Source organism: Nicotiana tomentosiformis, chromosome 6, assembly GCF_000390325.3.
Source record: "Nicotiana tomentosiformis chromosome 6, ASM39032v3, whole genome shotgun sequence".
NCBI classification, from domain to species: domain Eukaryota; kingdom Viridiplantae; phylum Streptophyta; class Magnoliopsida; order Solanales; family Solanaceae; genus Nicotiana; species Nicotiana tomentosiformis.
In genome coordinates, this window is record NC_090817.1 from 8,335,867 (window position 1) to 8,350,364 (window position 14,498).

At 37.6% G+C, this 14,498-nt stretch overlaps 2 protein-coding genes across 2 annotated transcripts; both read right to left on the minus strand.

The window, feature by feature from the left end:
• Positions 1–2,075: 2,075 nt before the first annotated feature.
• LOC104085757 (uncharacterized) lies at positions 2,076–8,897 on the minus strand. Its single transcript, XM_009589878.4, has 5 exons — positions 8,426–8,897; positions 7,803–7,840; positions 3,741–4,017; positions 3,138–3,421; positions 2,076–2,614 (listed from the first exon to the last, which is right to left on the minus strand). The coding sequence occupies exons 1-5, from the start codon at positions 8,753–8,755 to the stop codon at positions 2,179–2,181; spliced, it is 1,365 nt and encodes a 454-aa protein (XP_009588173.1). The 5' UTR covers positions 8,756–8,897; the 3' UTR covers positions 2,076–2,178.
• A 709-nt stretch (positions 8,898–9,606) lies between these two features.
• Positions 9,607–14,050, minus strand: LOC104085758 (uncharacterized). The gene is made up of 7 exons (XM_009589879.4): positions 13,621–14,050; positions 12,091–12,201; positions 11,866–11,964; positions 11,664–11,774; positions 11,281–11,584; positions 10,650–10,789; positions 9,607–10,567 (listed from the first exon to the last, which is right to left on the minus strand). Exons 1-7 carry the CDS (start codon positions 13,756–13,758, stop codon positions 10,016–10,018), a joined length of 1,455 nt encoding a protein of 484 aa, XP_009588174.1. The 5' UTR covers positions 13,759–14,050; the 3' UTR covers positions 9,607–10,015.
• Positions 14,051–14,498: the final 448 nt, after the last annotated feature.

Consider the following 14,498-nt stretch of genomic DNA (forward strand, 5'->3'; position numbering starts at 1 on the left):
TTAGAAATAGAACAAACATATGCGTTGAAGGCACCTATTGGTTCGGTCTGGTCAGCATCATCTGTGTCATCATCGGTCCATCATCAGAAGTTTGATGGGCGTTCATCTGTGCATGTGGGCATTCATTGTTCCAATGTGGCCTGCCGCAATGACGGCATCCTGAAAGGGGCTCCCTTCCCCGATCGTTGTTGTTAGATGCAGCACTATTACTGCCTGAGGAAGGAGCCTTAGATTTGGTTGCACTCCGATCTCCTCCACTTCTACTAGGGCCACCATTGCCGGGTGGCCCCATTTGTATCCCCCTCGGACAGGCGGTTGAGGCCTATCCTTCCGAGCTTCCACTTGATAGTCCCCAAGGCATTCCGCTGCTTGGATCGCCTTGGGTAAAATATCTACTCTTTGTCTTTGCAGCTCCATGCGGGCATAAGGTTTCAAACCTTCCAGGAATGTAAAGAGTTTGTCTTTGTCCCCCATATCCTGTATGTTCAGCATGAGTGACTGATGTAATCCCCAGAGTCGCGATGATGTTCGCAATGTCACCTTCGGCCTGCCGCATCCTGCAGTCCAGGTCGTCCAACCTTTGCACTAGGTTGATTCTTAAATCAGGCACTGTATTCACGATGGGTCGTAATACGTCAACCGTCTCTTCAAGGGCCGCAATGCGGTCCCCATGATTCACCATGGTCAGAAATGGTGGTAATGGCAATGTGTTTTCTCGTCCGATGTCGAGCCTAGGCTCTGATACCAACTGTTACGCGGTGCCTTCCTGAGATTCCTTGGAAGGGCAACGTTAGGCTAAGCAACTGATGTCTGTGTAGTTACTATCCGCCAATTGGGTCCCCTCAGTATGCTAGACGAGATTGTCAGTGTCGTACGGGAAAACCAGTGTCACGAGCAATTGAGATAACAGAAAAGAGAATTGAGAATGGAAGAAAGCTTAATTACATTAATGAAAGCTATTACAGAAGAGTAACACGGTGTCAAGGGGGAGAGACAACAGTATATAGAATTGTTTGCTTGCTTGAACCCCCTAATAGTGCTTAAAAAAAATCAAAGTTACAAGACTTGACTAAATAAGCTAGAGAGACATAATGGAAATACATGAAATAAAACTACTCTATATTTACAATGAAAATGACTTAGATTCCTACAAAGTATAAGCAAGTCCGTTGGCAGCAACCTTGTCTTTAGCATCAGAGTCTGCGCGCGCGGCGCTGTTGGCATCTGCCTGCGGCTGGGCGCTGGCGAGGGCTATCGGTGGGGCGACAAAGGCGCGCTTCTTACTTGGCGCAACTAAAACCACAAGGCCGACCATGGCGCTAGGCGTCGGGAGGCTTGCCAGGACGCCATAGGGTGCGTCCAAGGGGTCATAGGGCATGGTTGGAAAGCCGCCCATGACAGTACAAATGCTAATTTTGTAAAACTTTTTGACGTACTTTGATTGATCTGGAATTTTATAGGTCTATAGGAAACAACCTTATGACCGATACTCGTTGCTTCGCATGCCTTGTGGATTCATTTTTTGTGTTTTGGGGTCATGTAACACAAATTTATGACTATATCTACTTTTTCATGCGTATTATAATACATGTTGAATTTGTAGAATTTTTTTTACGAACTCTTGTTGGCATCGTGTGATTTTTGTATCTAGGTAGGTAGATATTTAGGTAGGTCCCAAAAACATTTTTGTTTTCTTTCTTACTATTAGATGGCAGTTTAATGTTGTTTTGGTCGTTTTCAATCTTCATCTACCCTGAAGGTTAGCAAGATGGGGTTCTTTTCTTTCTTTTACCTTTTCTTGTTCTTTTTGGTGGAGGGCAAGAGAGGAACTTAAATGATCACAATCTCTTTATTGCAGATGTGTAGTGTAAATATAATCAACAATGAATAGAGTACAGTACAGTTTAGGTATTACATGAACAACATAAACTATCTGAGACAATTGAAAATATAGAATTCTACACCTGGTCCAGTGATCGAACAATCGCTGTACAAATATATACTACGGATGCCAAACAACAATAAAGGGTATAACCTTATAATAGCAAATGATCAAATAACAATCAAAGCAAGAATTCAAGAGAAAAGTACTGTTCGTAAATAAAATTTAACAATAGAATCGTAAAATATGTACACAAGGCTTTTATTGATCCGATTGTTTCAATCAATTTAATTACATCAATTGTGCAGATGAACATATTGAGAAATGTCTGATGCAACATGAGAAATCCAATTAGCTGTGGTGCCAAAAAAGAGTTCCCAAAACCAAAGATCCAATGCAAGAACAGAAGAAAAAATTAGCAGGGCTAAAGTCTGATACCGATTTAGAGGCCAGCCCGAAACTTCTGCCATCTGTTTCAAGAAAGGAAGTGAACTGGTTGTTAGGTCGCGGTTCCTTATGGACCAGGCAGTTACCCACTGTACCTGAGAAGGGACAAGGTCAAACTCTTCTCGCAGCCTCCGTCCCAAATCTGGCATGTGCCCACCACCATAAAGGATAGCAATCTTGTTATGACCTTCGTCCATTGCTCTTTGAAGTGCTTCTAATGCAGCTTTGTTTCTCTCTCCGATGATGACAGATTCCGCCTCTACATCAGCTGTGACCTGTGTGAATCTACATGTATAATGGGAAGGGGTAATTACTTTAGTAAATGAAAAGAGGCAGTTGCAAACGCACACTACACAGAAGATCCGATGGAGGAAAAGGTAAACAATATCAGTGTGGGGCAAAACGATAATCTGGCAAGATTATCCTCTCTGTTGATGCAAAAACTTATAGACTGTACGATATGAGCTTGCATTCATGGATAACATCTGCTTTGGAGATAGGGTGTTCCTTAAACAGCCCAATGTTCGTTTTTTCTTTTTTTGTGGTTGGTTTTACTTCATTATTCATACATACTCTTACACTCAATGGATTCAGATAACAACTTCCGTTCGTTTTTCTCTCTAAATTATTTGACCATTCATAGTTGTTATTTCCTATCTAAACTTCATATGAGTAGAATACTAAAATATTATAGAGTGGAGGTGTTTCTTAGCCACAACTTCTTATTCTCAATCAATAAAGCAGAAAACAATAAAATACTCCAGCCTGCTGCAAACCAAAACTAAATTTTGACTGCCAAAAAACTTACTCGGATGTTAGTCGCTTTGCCAGGAAGACCTTTATTGCAGCACCAAAATCAAGTCTGGACAAGGCTTCTAGTTCAGGATATTCAGATGCCGGGCTTTTCACATCCGCACAAACACCTCCAATGATAAGAAGTCCAACAAGAGGCATCGGCAGCACCCGAGAAGCCCATAGAAGTTTGGATCTCCAAGGGCCAAGATCTTCTGGAATTGTAGGTTGCACAAGTGCTTTTGTTGATCTAAGTGTCATATCTCTGGCAAATGTGAAGAAGCTCTCACCTCTTTCAAGCTGAAAAGTACATACAACTTGGTGAAATCTTCGGGTCATGTGAGCAGAGAACACAAAAGGAAGAAAACTTGGCACAGTTAAAAAAAAAGAAACTAGAAATGTTGGTCTGAGGTGCAACCTTATAAATAATATATACATACACACACCAAACATACGTGAACCAAAAATATAATACATAATACAGATAAATCAACTGTCGTTTACTGAACAAAATAAGCAAAGGGAAGTGAGGGAGAGGCAAAAGTGTATGAACATTTTGAATATCAGCAATTCGTTTAACAAGTAATGGCCTTAACAGCAAAGTTATCACATAGACTACCTGGAGTAACTTGAAGGTCTCAAAATCAAGATCTGCATGGTACCAATTCTCACCCTCGTAGTCAAGACAATCTAGCTGGAAATCAAGGGTGAGAAATCTTGCCATCTGCCTTTGGATGAATCCAATAATATTAAATCCCCGTGATCTTGAGCTTTTTAATTTCTTTCTAGAAAGAGAACTAGAACCTCTTCTACTCTCCAAACTTTCTCTGCTGGCTACCATCTCATAGAGAACGCAATCATATGGTTCAAGTTCTTTTTGTAGGGCAGCAAAATACCTGCAAATACAACATTAATCAAAGTCAAACTGTTCAGTCAGACCAACATCAAAAAAGCATGATGCAGAAATAGAGGTTAGTAAGATGTTTCTATCAGGAATACACATCAAGATATCAGATAAAACATTAAGAAAAAAAATTAAATAACCATGACCACGAGACAGAATCAAGATGGAAGCTAGTGCCATATAGGCAATCAGAGTCTGTACAAAAACTGATTCACGGAGATATGGAACTGTTAACTAATTACTGAAAAGATGATTAATTCTATCCTATTCGGCCAAAGTCGATGGCGGCTATCTTTTGATGTGGTTAAGTAATGAACCTTAGGACGGTTCTTCAATTGACAATAATTACCCAATTTCTAACCACAGTTTTCTATGGAAGCAATGAAATGAGAATCTATTAGCTGAAAGAAGTTAAAAGCATGATGCCAATGCAACACAGGAAGTGTAAGTGCCAGTAAAACAACTCTTCAATAAGACAGGAACACACTTGTTCCCACTTTGGGATTTCCACACCAATTAGGAATTTCAGTTGAAGCAGTTAGCAATTCATGATTTGCATAACAAGGAAAGGATGATTTTCAATTTGACAAGAGCGTTCATGAAAAAGCTCTGCCAGAAGAAGACCTGGTTAAATTGGATAGTTGTATTCCACTAATGATGCAGGTAATCAACTGAATATCAAACTACATTTCAGAAAAGATAATAGTACATTCATCAGCGATCGTAGGTAAAAAGGGGACCATAAAATACAAGGTGGAATATGTAGAAATCCACAAAGGAAACTTTAGTATCAACTCAATAAGGAGGACGAAAAGGATGCTACCTGACGCATTGCCAAAGCCAATTCAGTCCTTTTGTCTAGCCCAAGTTAGTTTATAATCTAATTTTAGCTAAACTATATTTTAAGAAGAGGAAATCACACTTCACATTTAAGAGTGGAGGTAATCGTAGTTACAACAACAACAAACCCAGTGTAATCCCACTAGTGGGGGAGGTAATCGTAGTTAAATAGACTTTTTCCTTACCAGAACACACAAAGGGCGACATGTAAGGACTTCAATGTTATGAAAGAGGCCTTGAGCACCCGAGATAGATTGGTAGTCCCCGATGTGAAGCTAAAAGAAGAAACGAGTTCCAAGCAAACCAAGAAGCACTAACTAACTAGCCTTTCAGGAAAAGCTACAGAAGGAGAAAGCATTGGACCTAGAAGGTTAGGTATATACCCAGTAAAAGGAAGTGCAAGTAGAATAAAGAAAGTAGCAAGTGAAGTCATAGGTGGGTCTAAGCGCCTATGACCTCGACCACATGAATTGTGGGGGTGGAAGGAGAAGGTGTAAAGAGTTATTAAATTGAAAACGGAGTACTATCAAAAGGTTATAAAAACAGAAGACAGAGAAGACTTTAAAGAGTATAAGAGAGCTAAACGAGAAGCTTAAAAGGTTGTTAGCAAAGCTCAAGGTAAAGCCCTAGATGGCTTGTGCCAAAAGTTAGGGCTGCATGAAGTGGAGAAAAAATATCTAAACTAGAATGCCTGAAAGAGAAGAAGACCAAAGACTTTATTCTATCTTCATCAAAAAAAAAAAAGATCAAAAACTTAAACCAAGTTAAATGTATTAAACACAAAAGTATAATGTCTGATATAACCACCAAGGATTATGGTAAGATGGATATGATCCCTCCACCCGTAATCAGAGGAGTTCGAGAAAAGGAAAAAAAACATGGTAACGCTTCTCGGCTTCCCCCTTTAATGGGCCTAACGCGCGAATCCATATTAATTGAAACTTTAACGGAGATACCGGACACCATGTGGGAAGCCAAAAGAAGATTATGTCTGATATGCTCGAATATTTATGATTCAAAAATAAGTTGTGAGAAATAAGAAAATAGTGATGAAAAAAAAATATAAATAGCATTCAAGGATCTAAAAAGGACAAAGAAGAAGTCAAAGAAAATAGCATCCCCCAACCCCGGGATCTGATCTCTGTTCGCAAGAAGAGAATTAACTGAATAGCCGCCGTCCACAAGTGTGACTTCAATATGTTTTCCAATTATTACCTGGGTATCAAATGAAGTGTCTACAACTCCAAGGATCTAAGTAGGACAAAAATATAAATAGCATTCAGGGATCTATGAGATGGTCACACACAATTAGACAAGATTAGAAATGATCACATTCAACAAAAGGTATAAATAGCACATATATTCGCCAAAAGCATCCGAATAGAAGGAAAAAGACTTGTAGTACAAAATTCCTTATGTGAATAGTTGTAGTTGTAACTAGCCATCCTTCTTTAAGGCCCCAACAAATGCAACATCTGATTTCCTACATTCAAGGATCTAATGTACAAAGAGGAAATGAATAAGCTCCTTTTGGACAACTTTCAATAGGACATAGATCAGGACCCTTTTTGAATCAAAGAATGTCGTATGAAGTGGTTTGGTCAGATTATAAGTAGCCCTCCAAAAGCACCGGTTTATAGGTGTAAACCATGAAAAGGTATTAAAAGGGGATGACATAGACCTAAAATCACATGGAATGAAGTTCCTCTATATCTTAAAATCCATGCTAGCAAGAAATAGAACACAATAGAAGGAAAAATTCATTGTTGGTAAGTTTATGTTAGATTCAATGTTTCCTAAGAGTCTTTTAATCTATTAGAGATATGTATGTTAGTAGAAAATGTATAGAACTTCTAGTGTTCAAGAATTTTCAAATTGAGCATAACAGATAGTAAGGATTCACACAGCCTACCCTAGCTAACTTGGGATTGAGGCTTCGTTGTTGTAGTTGTTGTCTAGCTCAAGCCATGGCTACTAAGCTTCTTTGTTATCCACACTACATAAGAGGGAAATATGGATTCCTTTTGGCACTTACTTTACCACATCACCAAACAAAAGGACAAGTAGATTTAACAACAGAATCTTCAGAATTTCACCTCCATATTATAATCGTTAAATGCATAGCAAAAAATCTGTAAATATAGGGTAACACAGTTACCACTTTGACATTATTCATCACCATTTGAGAGAAACTACAAAATGAGCAACATTATCCAATCTATTACTCTTCATTCATACAATCTGAGTTGTGCAGACTAATAACTAGCTGTTTATCATACGCATTTCTAATTCCTAACGTCTCGTGTGCTTGCCTTTACAAAAAGTTGCCATCAACATTAGATTCTAGGGGCAGTTACAATTAGCTTGTACTATAAATATCCCCCCTTTCCCGCGATTGTACCTCCATTCTCATTCTACTACTCATACTATTAACATACAGAAATCACTGCACACCTTTCTCTCAATTACAAGCGTCGTTCAACAGCTTTCTTCAACCAAGGATTGCTCAATAAGAAATTCTTTACTTTATTTCACTACTTTTGTTTATGTAGTTCTATTGCTTTCTTATTCATTACTAGAAAAAAAAATCATACTGTTGGTTTAATTCAAATTGCTTGTAGCCTAATTCTATAAATTTAACTGACTAATCTAATAATCAGATTTTAGGTTAAACGTCTTAAATAAATGAAATGTTGATTAATTTAATTCTCACATTTTGGTGTTTCACATACCACATAGATGCTACCATGTTCAAGAGTAACCATCATAAATCAACATAATCTTAGCTTCTTCAATTTATTGACGGTGAATTCATATTACTCAATCTGGAGTTTTACACGGAAGCCAGTGACTAGTAATAGACATAATCTCACTTCATATCAACATAACATCAAGCTCCAAAAAATATTTTCTGGATTCTGAGGGACATGAACTTACTCTTTATCAGCAATGTGTATTGTCGACACCAAATCAACCTACACAATCAAAATTTCAAAATCACAATCAAACTTCAAAACCAAACTCAAACATAGCCAAATGTTCAATTCATTTGCAATATGACTCACATCGAAGTCCTAAATACACAGTCAATGCAAAAAAGTTTTTACACCATCAGGTCACCCAAAATAAATCTACAAGTAAGCCGCTTACCTTATAATGTAAAATGTGGGATTTGTAGACTTGAAATTAAGACACGTTAACTGCTACAACATGCAAAGGTGACCTAATTTTGTGAAAAAATCCTTATACTAATGGTGTATATAACTTAAACTAAATAAGATACGGATTTAAGTTATATCCACTGACTTACAGTGTAATGATTTTTACACTATCCGGTTACTTACCATTTCGTGTAGGTTATGAATGAATGCTTATTAAATTGAATTACCTACAATTGACTTTTAAGTGACCCGATTGTGTAAATTAGTTTTTAACCTCACAAAATATACACACTCGCGTACGCGCACACACACTCATACATACACACAGACTCGCGCGCGCGCACACACACACAATCTCTGAAAATTCCAGAAAGTTCAGTTCGAAACATTTTATTTTACCTGGAGAAAAGGTTGAAGAAGAGACCAAGGGAACTTCTTCTTATAAGTAACAACAGCGGTTTGCAACTCAGCGGTGCTAACTCTATCATCGGCGCTAGTACCTTGTTTAAACCTCATGAAATCAGCAATCGAATTATTCCCCAAAAATTGCTCTGCCGAGTCATTATTATCGACCAATAGCTGCTGCTTCGATAAGAAGACCTTGAGATTCGGAAAACGAGGAATTCGTCGGAAGGAATGAAACGAGGTGGAAGGTGAATCGGAGTTGAAATTTGAAGGAAATGGAGATGGAGATGTTGAAGAGAGTATAGAGAGAGAAGTTTGAACCATAGCTCTCTTCTAGAGAGAGAAAGAGAGGAAAACGAGGATATGGTGAAGAAGGGAGTGATGAAAAAATCGGTTGCTCTGGTTCGAGTTGTGGCTACGTTGCACGGGAAGTCGGAGCTTAATTTATTTTTTGTTACTTATATATAAATAAGGAAATTTCGAAAACTAGGTGTATTTCTTTTTCTCACACTTCTTTGCTTTGAAGCATCAAACATGGCATCCTTATCGATCTTTATGCATCTAAATTCAACAATTTAATACCAAAATTATGATGGGATGGATCTATCATTAACTAATAATCTCGAGATCGAGTCATGAAAATTAATACTATATAAATATATTTATTTTATAGATAATTTAAGATGTGTAAGTTTTTTTTTAAAATTAGTACTGACATATCTGTTATCCATAATATGAGAATCAACATATAAATATATTTATTTTAAAGATAATTTAAAGTTTGTAATTTTTCTTTAAAATAGTAGCGGTTATCCGTCCTTGAAACATAATATTTAAACAATTATAGAGATACATGTTTTACCTTAAAATACGTGATTATGATATGTATGCTTACTTTCTTTATCAAATGCGCTTGCGCGCAACTCGGTAACTCTATCCACCAAGGCTTGGATAGATGGAAGAAATCACCTAGTATTTGCCTCCGCTGGAATTTAAACATGAGACCTCATGGTTCTCACCTACTTCATTAACCACTAGGCCACATCTTGGGTGCTTCACAAGCTAAGACTTACTAAACTCATAGTATATTTTTTTTATTTGAGATGTTATTTTATTGGCAATTCTTAAAAGTAAATACTAAACTTATCATTGTGTATCACTAGCAGTAGCAGACAAGATGGAACCCTGATAATACATATATAGTCGCTGAACAATATAAGGATGATTAGTTAGTACAGTACAATAATTTTTGTCCAACCTGCAACAGCCAGCAACCTATAACAAAAGTACAAAAAGAATTTCCCAAGTACAATGAAGAATTTAAATGGATATTTAACAAATTTAATGAACTAACTAATACAAGGTTGCAATATGCGAAAAGAGAGAAATTCATGAGGAAGTAATCCGCGGACAACAGACCTGCAGGCCTGAGCTAATCTACCTCTAGCTAGTATCCATTACAAGGTCGACGCCACCAATATATGGCAATCTCTATAACTTTCTCACAAAGTCACGTATAACTTGATTAACTTCTATGGCAACTCATTGGTTCTGCGCTCCATTTGGCTTGGAAAGAAGTCAGAACTAAGCTGCAACTCCTGTTTGCGACAGCAACTGAAGACCAGCTTTTAAATCCTCTAAAGTAATCGTTGATAGTTCGTCTGAGTCTATGCAGTCAAAACTGAGTCTGAGATCCAAATTCTCTCTTGCATTAACTAGCATTGGATCCACTAGACCTCCATTCATCTCCTTGCGCTGCTTTTCAGTGGTTTCGTCCTTGATAAGTGATGAAACAGTGTCAACAGTACATGAAGGATGCAACTTAAACCCATATAGCAAGCTACTATCAGCTTGATTGGTCATCTTAAGATGAAGAATCTTGGCAAGGTCTTCAGAGCTAAAGTTGTCAAATTGGAAAAACTTTGTGACTCTTCTACAGAAACCTTCGTTAGAAGTGATCACACGCTTCATTGGTTCACTGTAACCTGCAAAAATTACTACAATTTTTCCGCTATCCATGACTGACATTATCTCCTCTAGTGCTTCCAAACCATAGTCCTTATCATCTGATTTCTGCATAGGTATTAATCGATAGGCTTCATCAACGAAAAGAATCCCCCCTTCAGCTTCTTGGATCTGCAGATTTTCCCTAGACTTGGTCACCTCGAAGCCAAATATTTATGGGAATATGGAAAAACTTCAGTCACAAAAAGCTTACCTTTCTCCTTGTCTTCGGTCCTGTATGACCAACAAATTCACCAACCAGATCTGTTCTCTGCACCTCGGTCACGTTGTCAGTGGGAAGACTCCCCACCATATGAAGTAATTTTCCAAGAATGCGAGCAACCATAGTTTTTCCTGTAATAGTATACCATCACGAAAATATAAGAAATCAACCTAGAAGAAATATATATCAAACACATAAGTTGGCTAGGCAAATATCAATGGGCAAAGAGAAACTGAAACACATCCTGCATTCAACAGCATCACTGACATAACCACGAGCTACAAGGTATGCGCTTTCTTTCGATGAGTTTTTTTCACCTCATTTATTTACTTCCTCTTAACAGTTTGACACCGTCTCCTTTAAGTAGAATGGGTAAAACATTGTGCTGTGCGTCAGGGGCGGAGCTAGAGAGCGAGTTACGGGTTCGGCCGAACCCAGTAGCTTTGGTTCAAACTCTGTATTTGTTTGATGAAATTCATTAAACATGTACAAATTATTAATTTAGAACCCACTAACTTAAAAATGATTAGAATCCCGAACCCATAAGTTTTAAATCCTGGCTCCGCCTCTGCTGTGCGTATTGGAATATACTTTTCTTTGTAAATTATATAGACTTGATTACCTGTTCCAGGGTTTCCGAGGAAAGCCATATGGGGCGGTCTTCTTGCACCAACTTTAAGCCCTAGGGCCTTACGCCTCTCATCCAAGAGCATCCCCTTTGCCCATTTGCGGAGCTGCAGTTTAAGTTCGTCTAATCCCACTATTGTAGATAATTCATTTTCAAGTTCATCCATTTTAGCTTTGGTCTGGCTGCATGCTTCAATGGCTTTACGTTTTCTTTGTTCTTCAAGATACCGGTGGAGAAGTTCACGCAATTTTTCATTTCCAGGGCCTTGAGAGAGATGATTTATAGGAGTCATGCCCTCCTGCACTTCACATATTCTACAATTAGCAATGACCAGAAAAGTAACATGATCCTTTTTGAATAAATGGAATCTATAGTACATTGTCTTCAGCACTACAATTCGCGTCATACTCCAACAATGTCTTTACTGTTGAATAGTCTTCGGCTCGTAGTGAATGCCAAACAGCAAGGTGCAACGGAGTCATCCCATTCTGCAAAAAGCCACATGAAAATGAAAATCAAAACAGATTGAGAAACACATGCCCCAAGTCCAATCACAATTGAAGCAGTAAATATACACACATTGGCTTTGGCTTCAACATGAGCACCATGAGCAAGAAGCACTTTTGTGGCTTCATTACAACCATTCTTGGCTGCCATGTGCAATGGAGTCTCTCCATACTGCAATGCACAAAATATTAACACCAGAAGGCAGAAAAGAAGAAAGCAAGAAGTTACAAGAGACAAAGTCCAGTCAGCTCCAAAAGAAAATGCGACCGTATGTAATTGATAGATTCCTTCACGTACCATGTTCTTGGCTTCCAACTCCACCTTTTCTGGGCCTGGCCAACCAAGTAAAAACTTGAGTATTTCCACATTATTGTAACCAGCAGCAACATGAAGAGGCGTCTGCACCATCTGCATCCAGATAAGTAGCAAACAATATAAGGAGAATACTTTTCACAAGCAACCGACTAATCTAACTTCTGCAAGACTATGACCAGGTAAACATGATCAGTAGCCAACTGTCTTTGAAACTTTTATAAGACCATCAGTATCCTGTTTGATTCCCTCTCTCTAGGAAATTCCTAAGGGAACTTAAAATAAAGAAAGATCAAAGACATCGTAACCCAAGGTACTACTTATATTAGCCTCAAATTTAACTCCATATCTAGGTAAATCATTAAAATCATGAAACAACAAAAGTGCAGGAAATAACTCCAAATAAAAAGCTATATATCAGCATTTGACCATGATATCCTGTACCTGCAGTCACAAACAACACTAGCATAGTACAATTAACTCTATTGAACAGGAAAACAAATAACCATTTAGCTAACCTTCATCCCACCCATTTACCAAAGCAACTGCATTATTATGTGTCAGCAAGCACATTTTGATTTTCTCTTTCAACAGAATATAAAAGGAAAGAAATCTTTTTTCTAAATCCAATAACCAATACTCTATATGTATAACACGGGTAAGCTGATTTTGTCTATAGTTGTGCATAAGCCCTCTCCTCTACCCTTCTCTACTTAAATACCATAAGTAGACATAATCAGGTCTGAGGCCATCATAAGCCATTATCAAACTTAGCAACTTGAACACATATTTTGTCTTTTTGATGACCGAGAAATTCGTCCGAGGCCAAACATTAGGATCAATCGCAGCCTTCAAAACTCGAGGATAACAAGCCCTCTCCTCTACCCTTTTCTACTTAAATACCAAGCTTAGTCTACATGGCGCACGGCTCGAACCTGTGACCTAAGTCATAAGTCCGTCAATCTTTGCCACTTGAATTAAGCCCTAGGGACTAGTGAAAAGATATGCCTAACCAGAACAACATTTGAATGATACAGATATCCTTACGCATCCAGAGGTGGAGCCACCATTGTAGCTACGGGTTCTGCGGAACTCAACAGCTTTGGCTTAAATCATGTATTTATGTTTAAAAAATTCATTTAATATGTATAAATAATATATTCAAAACCCAGTAAGCAAAAGGATTGTGATCCAGAACCCATAAACTAAAACTCCTGCATCTTCCTCTTTAACTAATAACCAATAAAAGTGGAAGATGCATAAGGATATTGTTATATTCATATGTTTTTCAGCTAATGTTAATATATATAACCTTTTTATATTCATTGTTGGCATTCTTAATCTTGCCCCAAGTTTCTGGGGGTTGTAGCTCCCAATTGCGTACATAAAGCATTATCATATAACTAAGGGGTTCCTTAATACACATTTCTTTGTGCAAACTTGGCTTCTTGCAGGAATACAAAAACTACAAATATTAGAGATATATAAAGCCAGAGAGAGAAAGAGAGATCGTACAACAGGGTTACGTTCATTAAGAAGAGAAGGGTTGTCATTGAGCAACTTTTGAAAGGCAAAAACGTCTCCAGATTGTGCTAAGCTGTGAATAGTTATGGGTCTTGAGGATCTTGACCGTCGATCCCTCGGCTTCTGCATCTTTTTATTTATTTATTATTTCCTGTCGTAATTTTCCTCTCTCGGGCAAAAGAAAAACAAAGGAAGCAAAAAACGAGAGGAATTTTATGGCGTCGGTGGAATGAAAAGGGAATTTTAGCCTCTCGGTCTCAGGGGAATTTCGTCAAACAAGTCGTGTGTGAGTCATGCTGCGCGGAAAATGAAATGAAAATGCAATGGAGTGGAAGTGTCCGCATTTCGTACACGGACTCGGCGCGTAACGTAACAGTGGCCGGTAGATTTTTTTATCCTAATTTGATGGCTTTCCAGCTGCAGACCAATAACACTACACCTTCCTATTTTATGACCTTTTTCTATTTCATTATAGAATTCTTTTTTCCTTTTTTGGCAGTCCGACTAATCCAAATTCACCCAATAAAATTCACTTTAGAGGATAAATCTCTCTCTATAAAAAATGACTCAGCTAATTATAATTGTTTCAAAATATTTATTTGTTTAAAATATAAAAAAAATATTAAAATAGTATCACTAACGGTGTAATTAGATGTTGTAGAAAAAAATACAAAAATTGAGAGGTCAAAGAACAATGACAATTTAGTCAAGTAACGCTTATTATTAGTTAATATTTCTTAAAGAATATGCCAAAGAATAAAATGACAAGTACATAGAATTGGAGGAAGTATATTTTAATTTTTCATACCAACTAAGTAAAAAAGAATGACCAATTTTGAAGTATATAAGTTAAAAACTCATCTAATATA

Excerpts from the sequence above, each read along its gene's own strand:
- LOC104085757 (XM_009589878.4), bottom strand. The coding sequence starts at position 8,755 with ATGGTTCAAACTTCTCTCTCTATACTCTCTTCAACATCTCCATCTCCA. Across the intron at positions 3,422-3,740 it reads AGACCTTCAAGTTACTCCAG|CTTGAAAGAGGTGAGAGCTT; the intron begins GTAGTCTATGTG and ends TGTACTTTTCAG. Across the intron at positions 2,615-3,137 it reads GCAAAGCGACTAACATCCGA|ATTCACACAGGTCACAGCTG; the intron begins GTAAGTTTTTTG and ends TTATACATGTAG.
- LOC104085758 (XM_009589879.4), bottom strand. The coding sequence starts at position 13,758 with ATGCAGAAGCCGAGGGATCGACGGTCAAGATCCTCAAGACCCATAACT. Across the intron at positions 11,775-11,865 it reads ATGTTGAAGCCAAAGCCAAT|AATGGGATGACTCCGTTGCA; the intron begins GTGTGTATATTT and ends GGCTTTTTGCAG. Across the intron at positions 10,568-10,649 it reads GACCGAAGACAAGGAGAAAG|ATCCAAGAAGCTGAAGGGGG; the intron begins GTAAGCTTTTTG and ends GAAAATCTGCAG.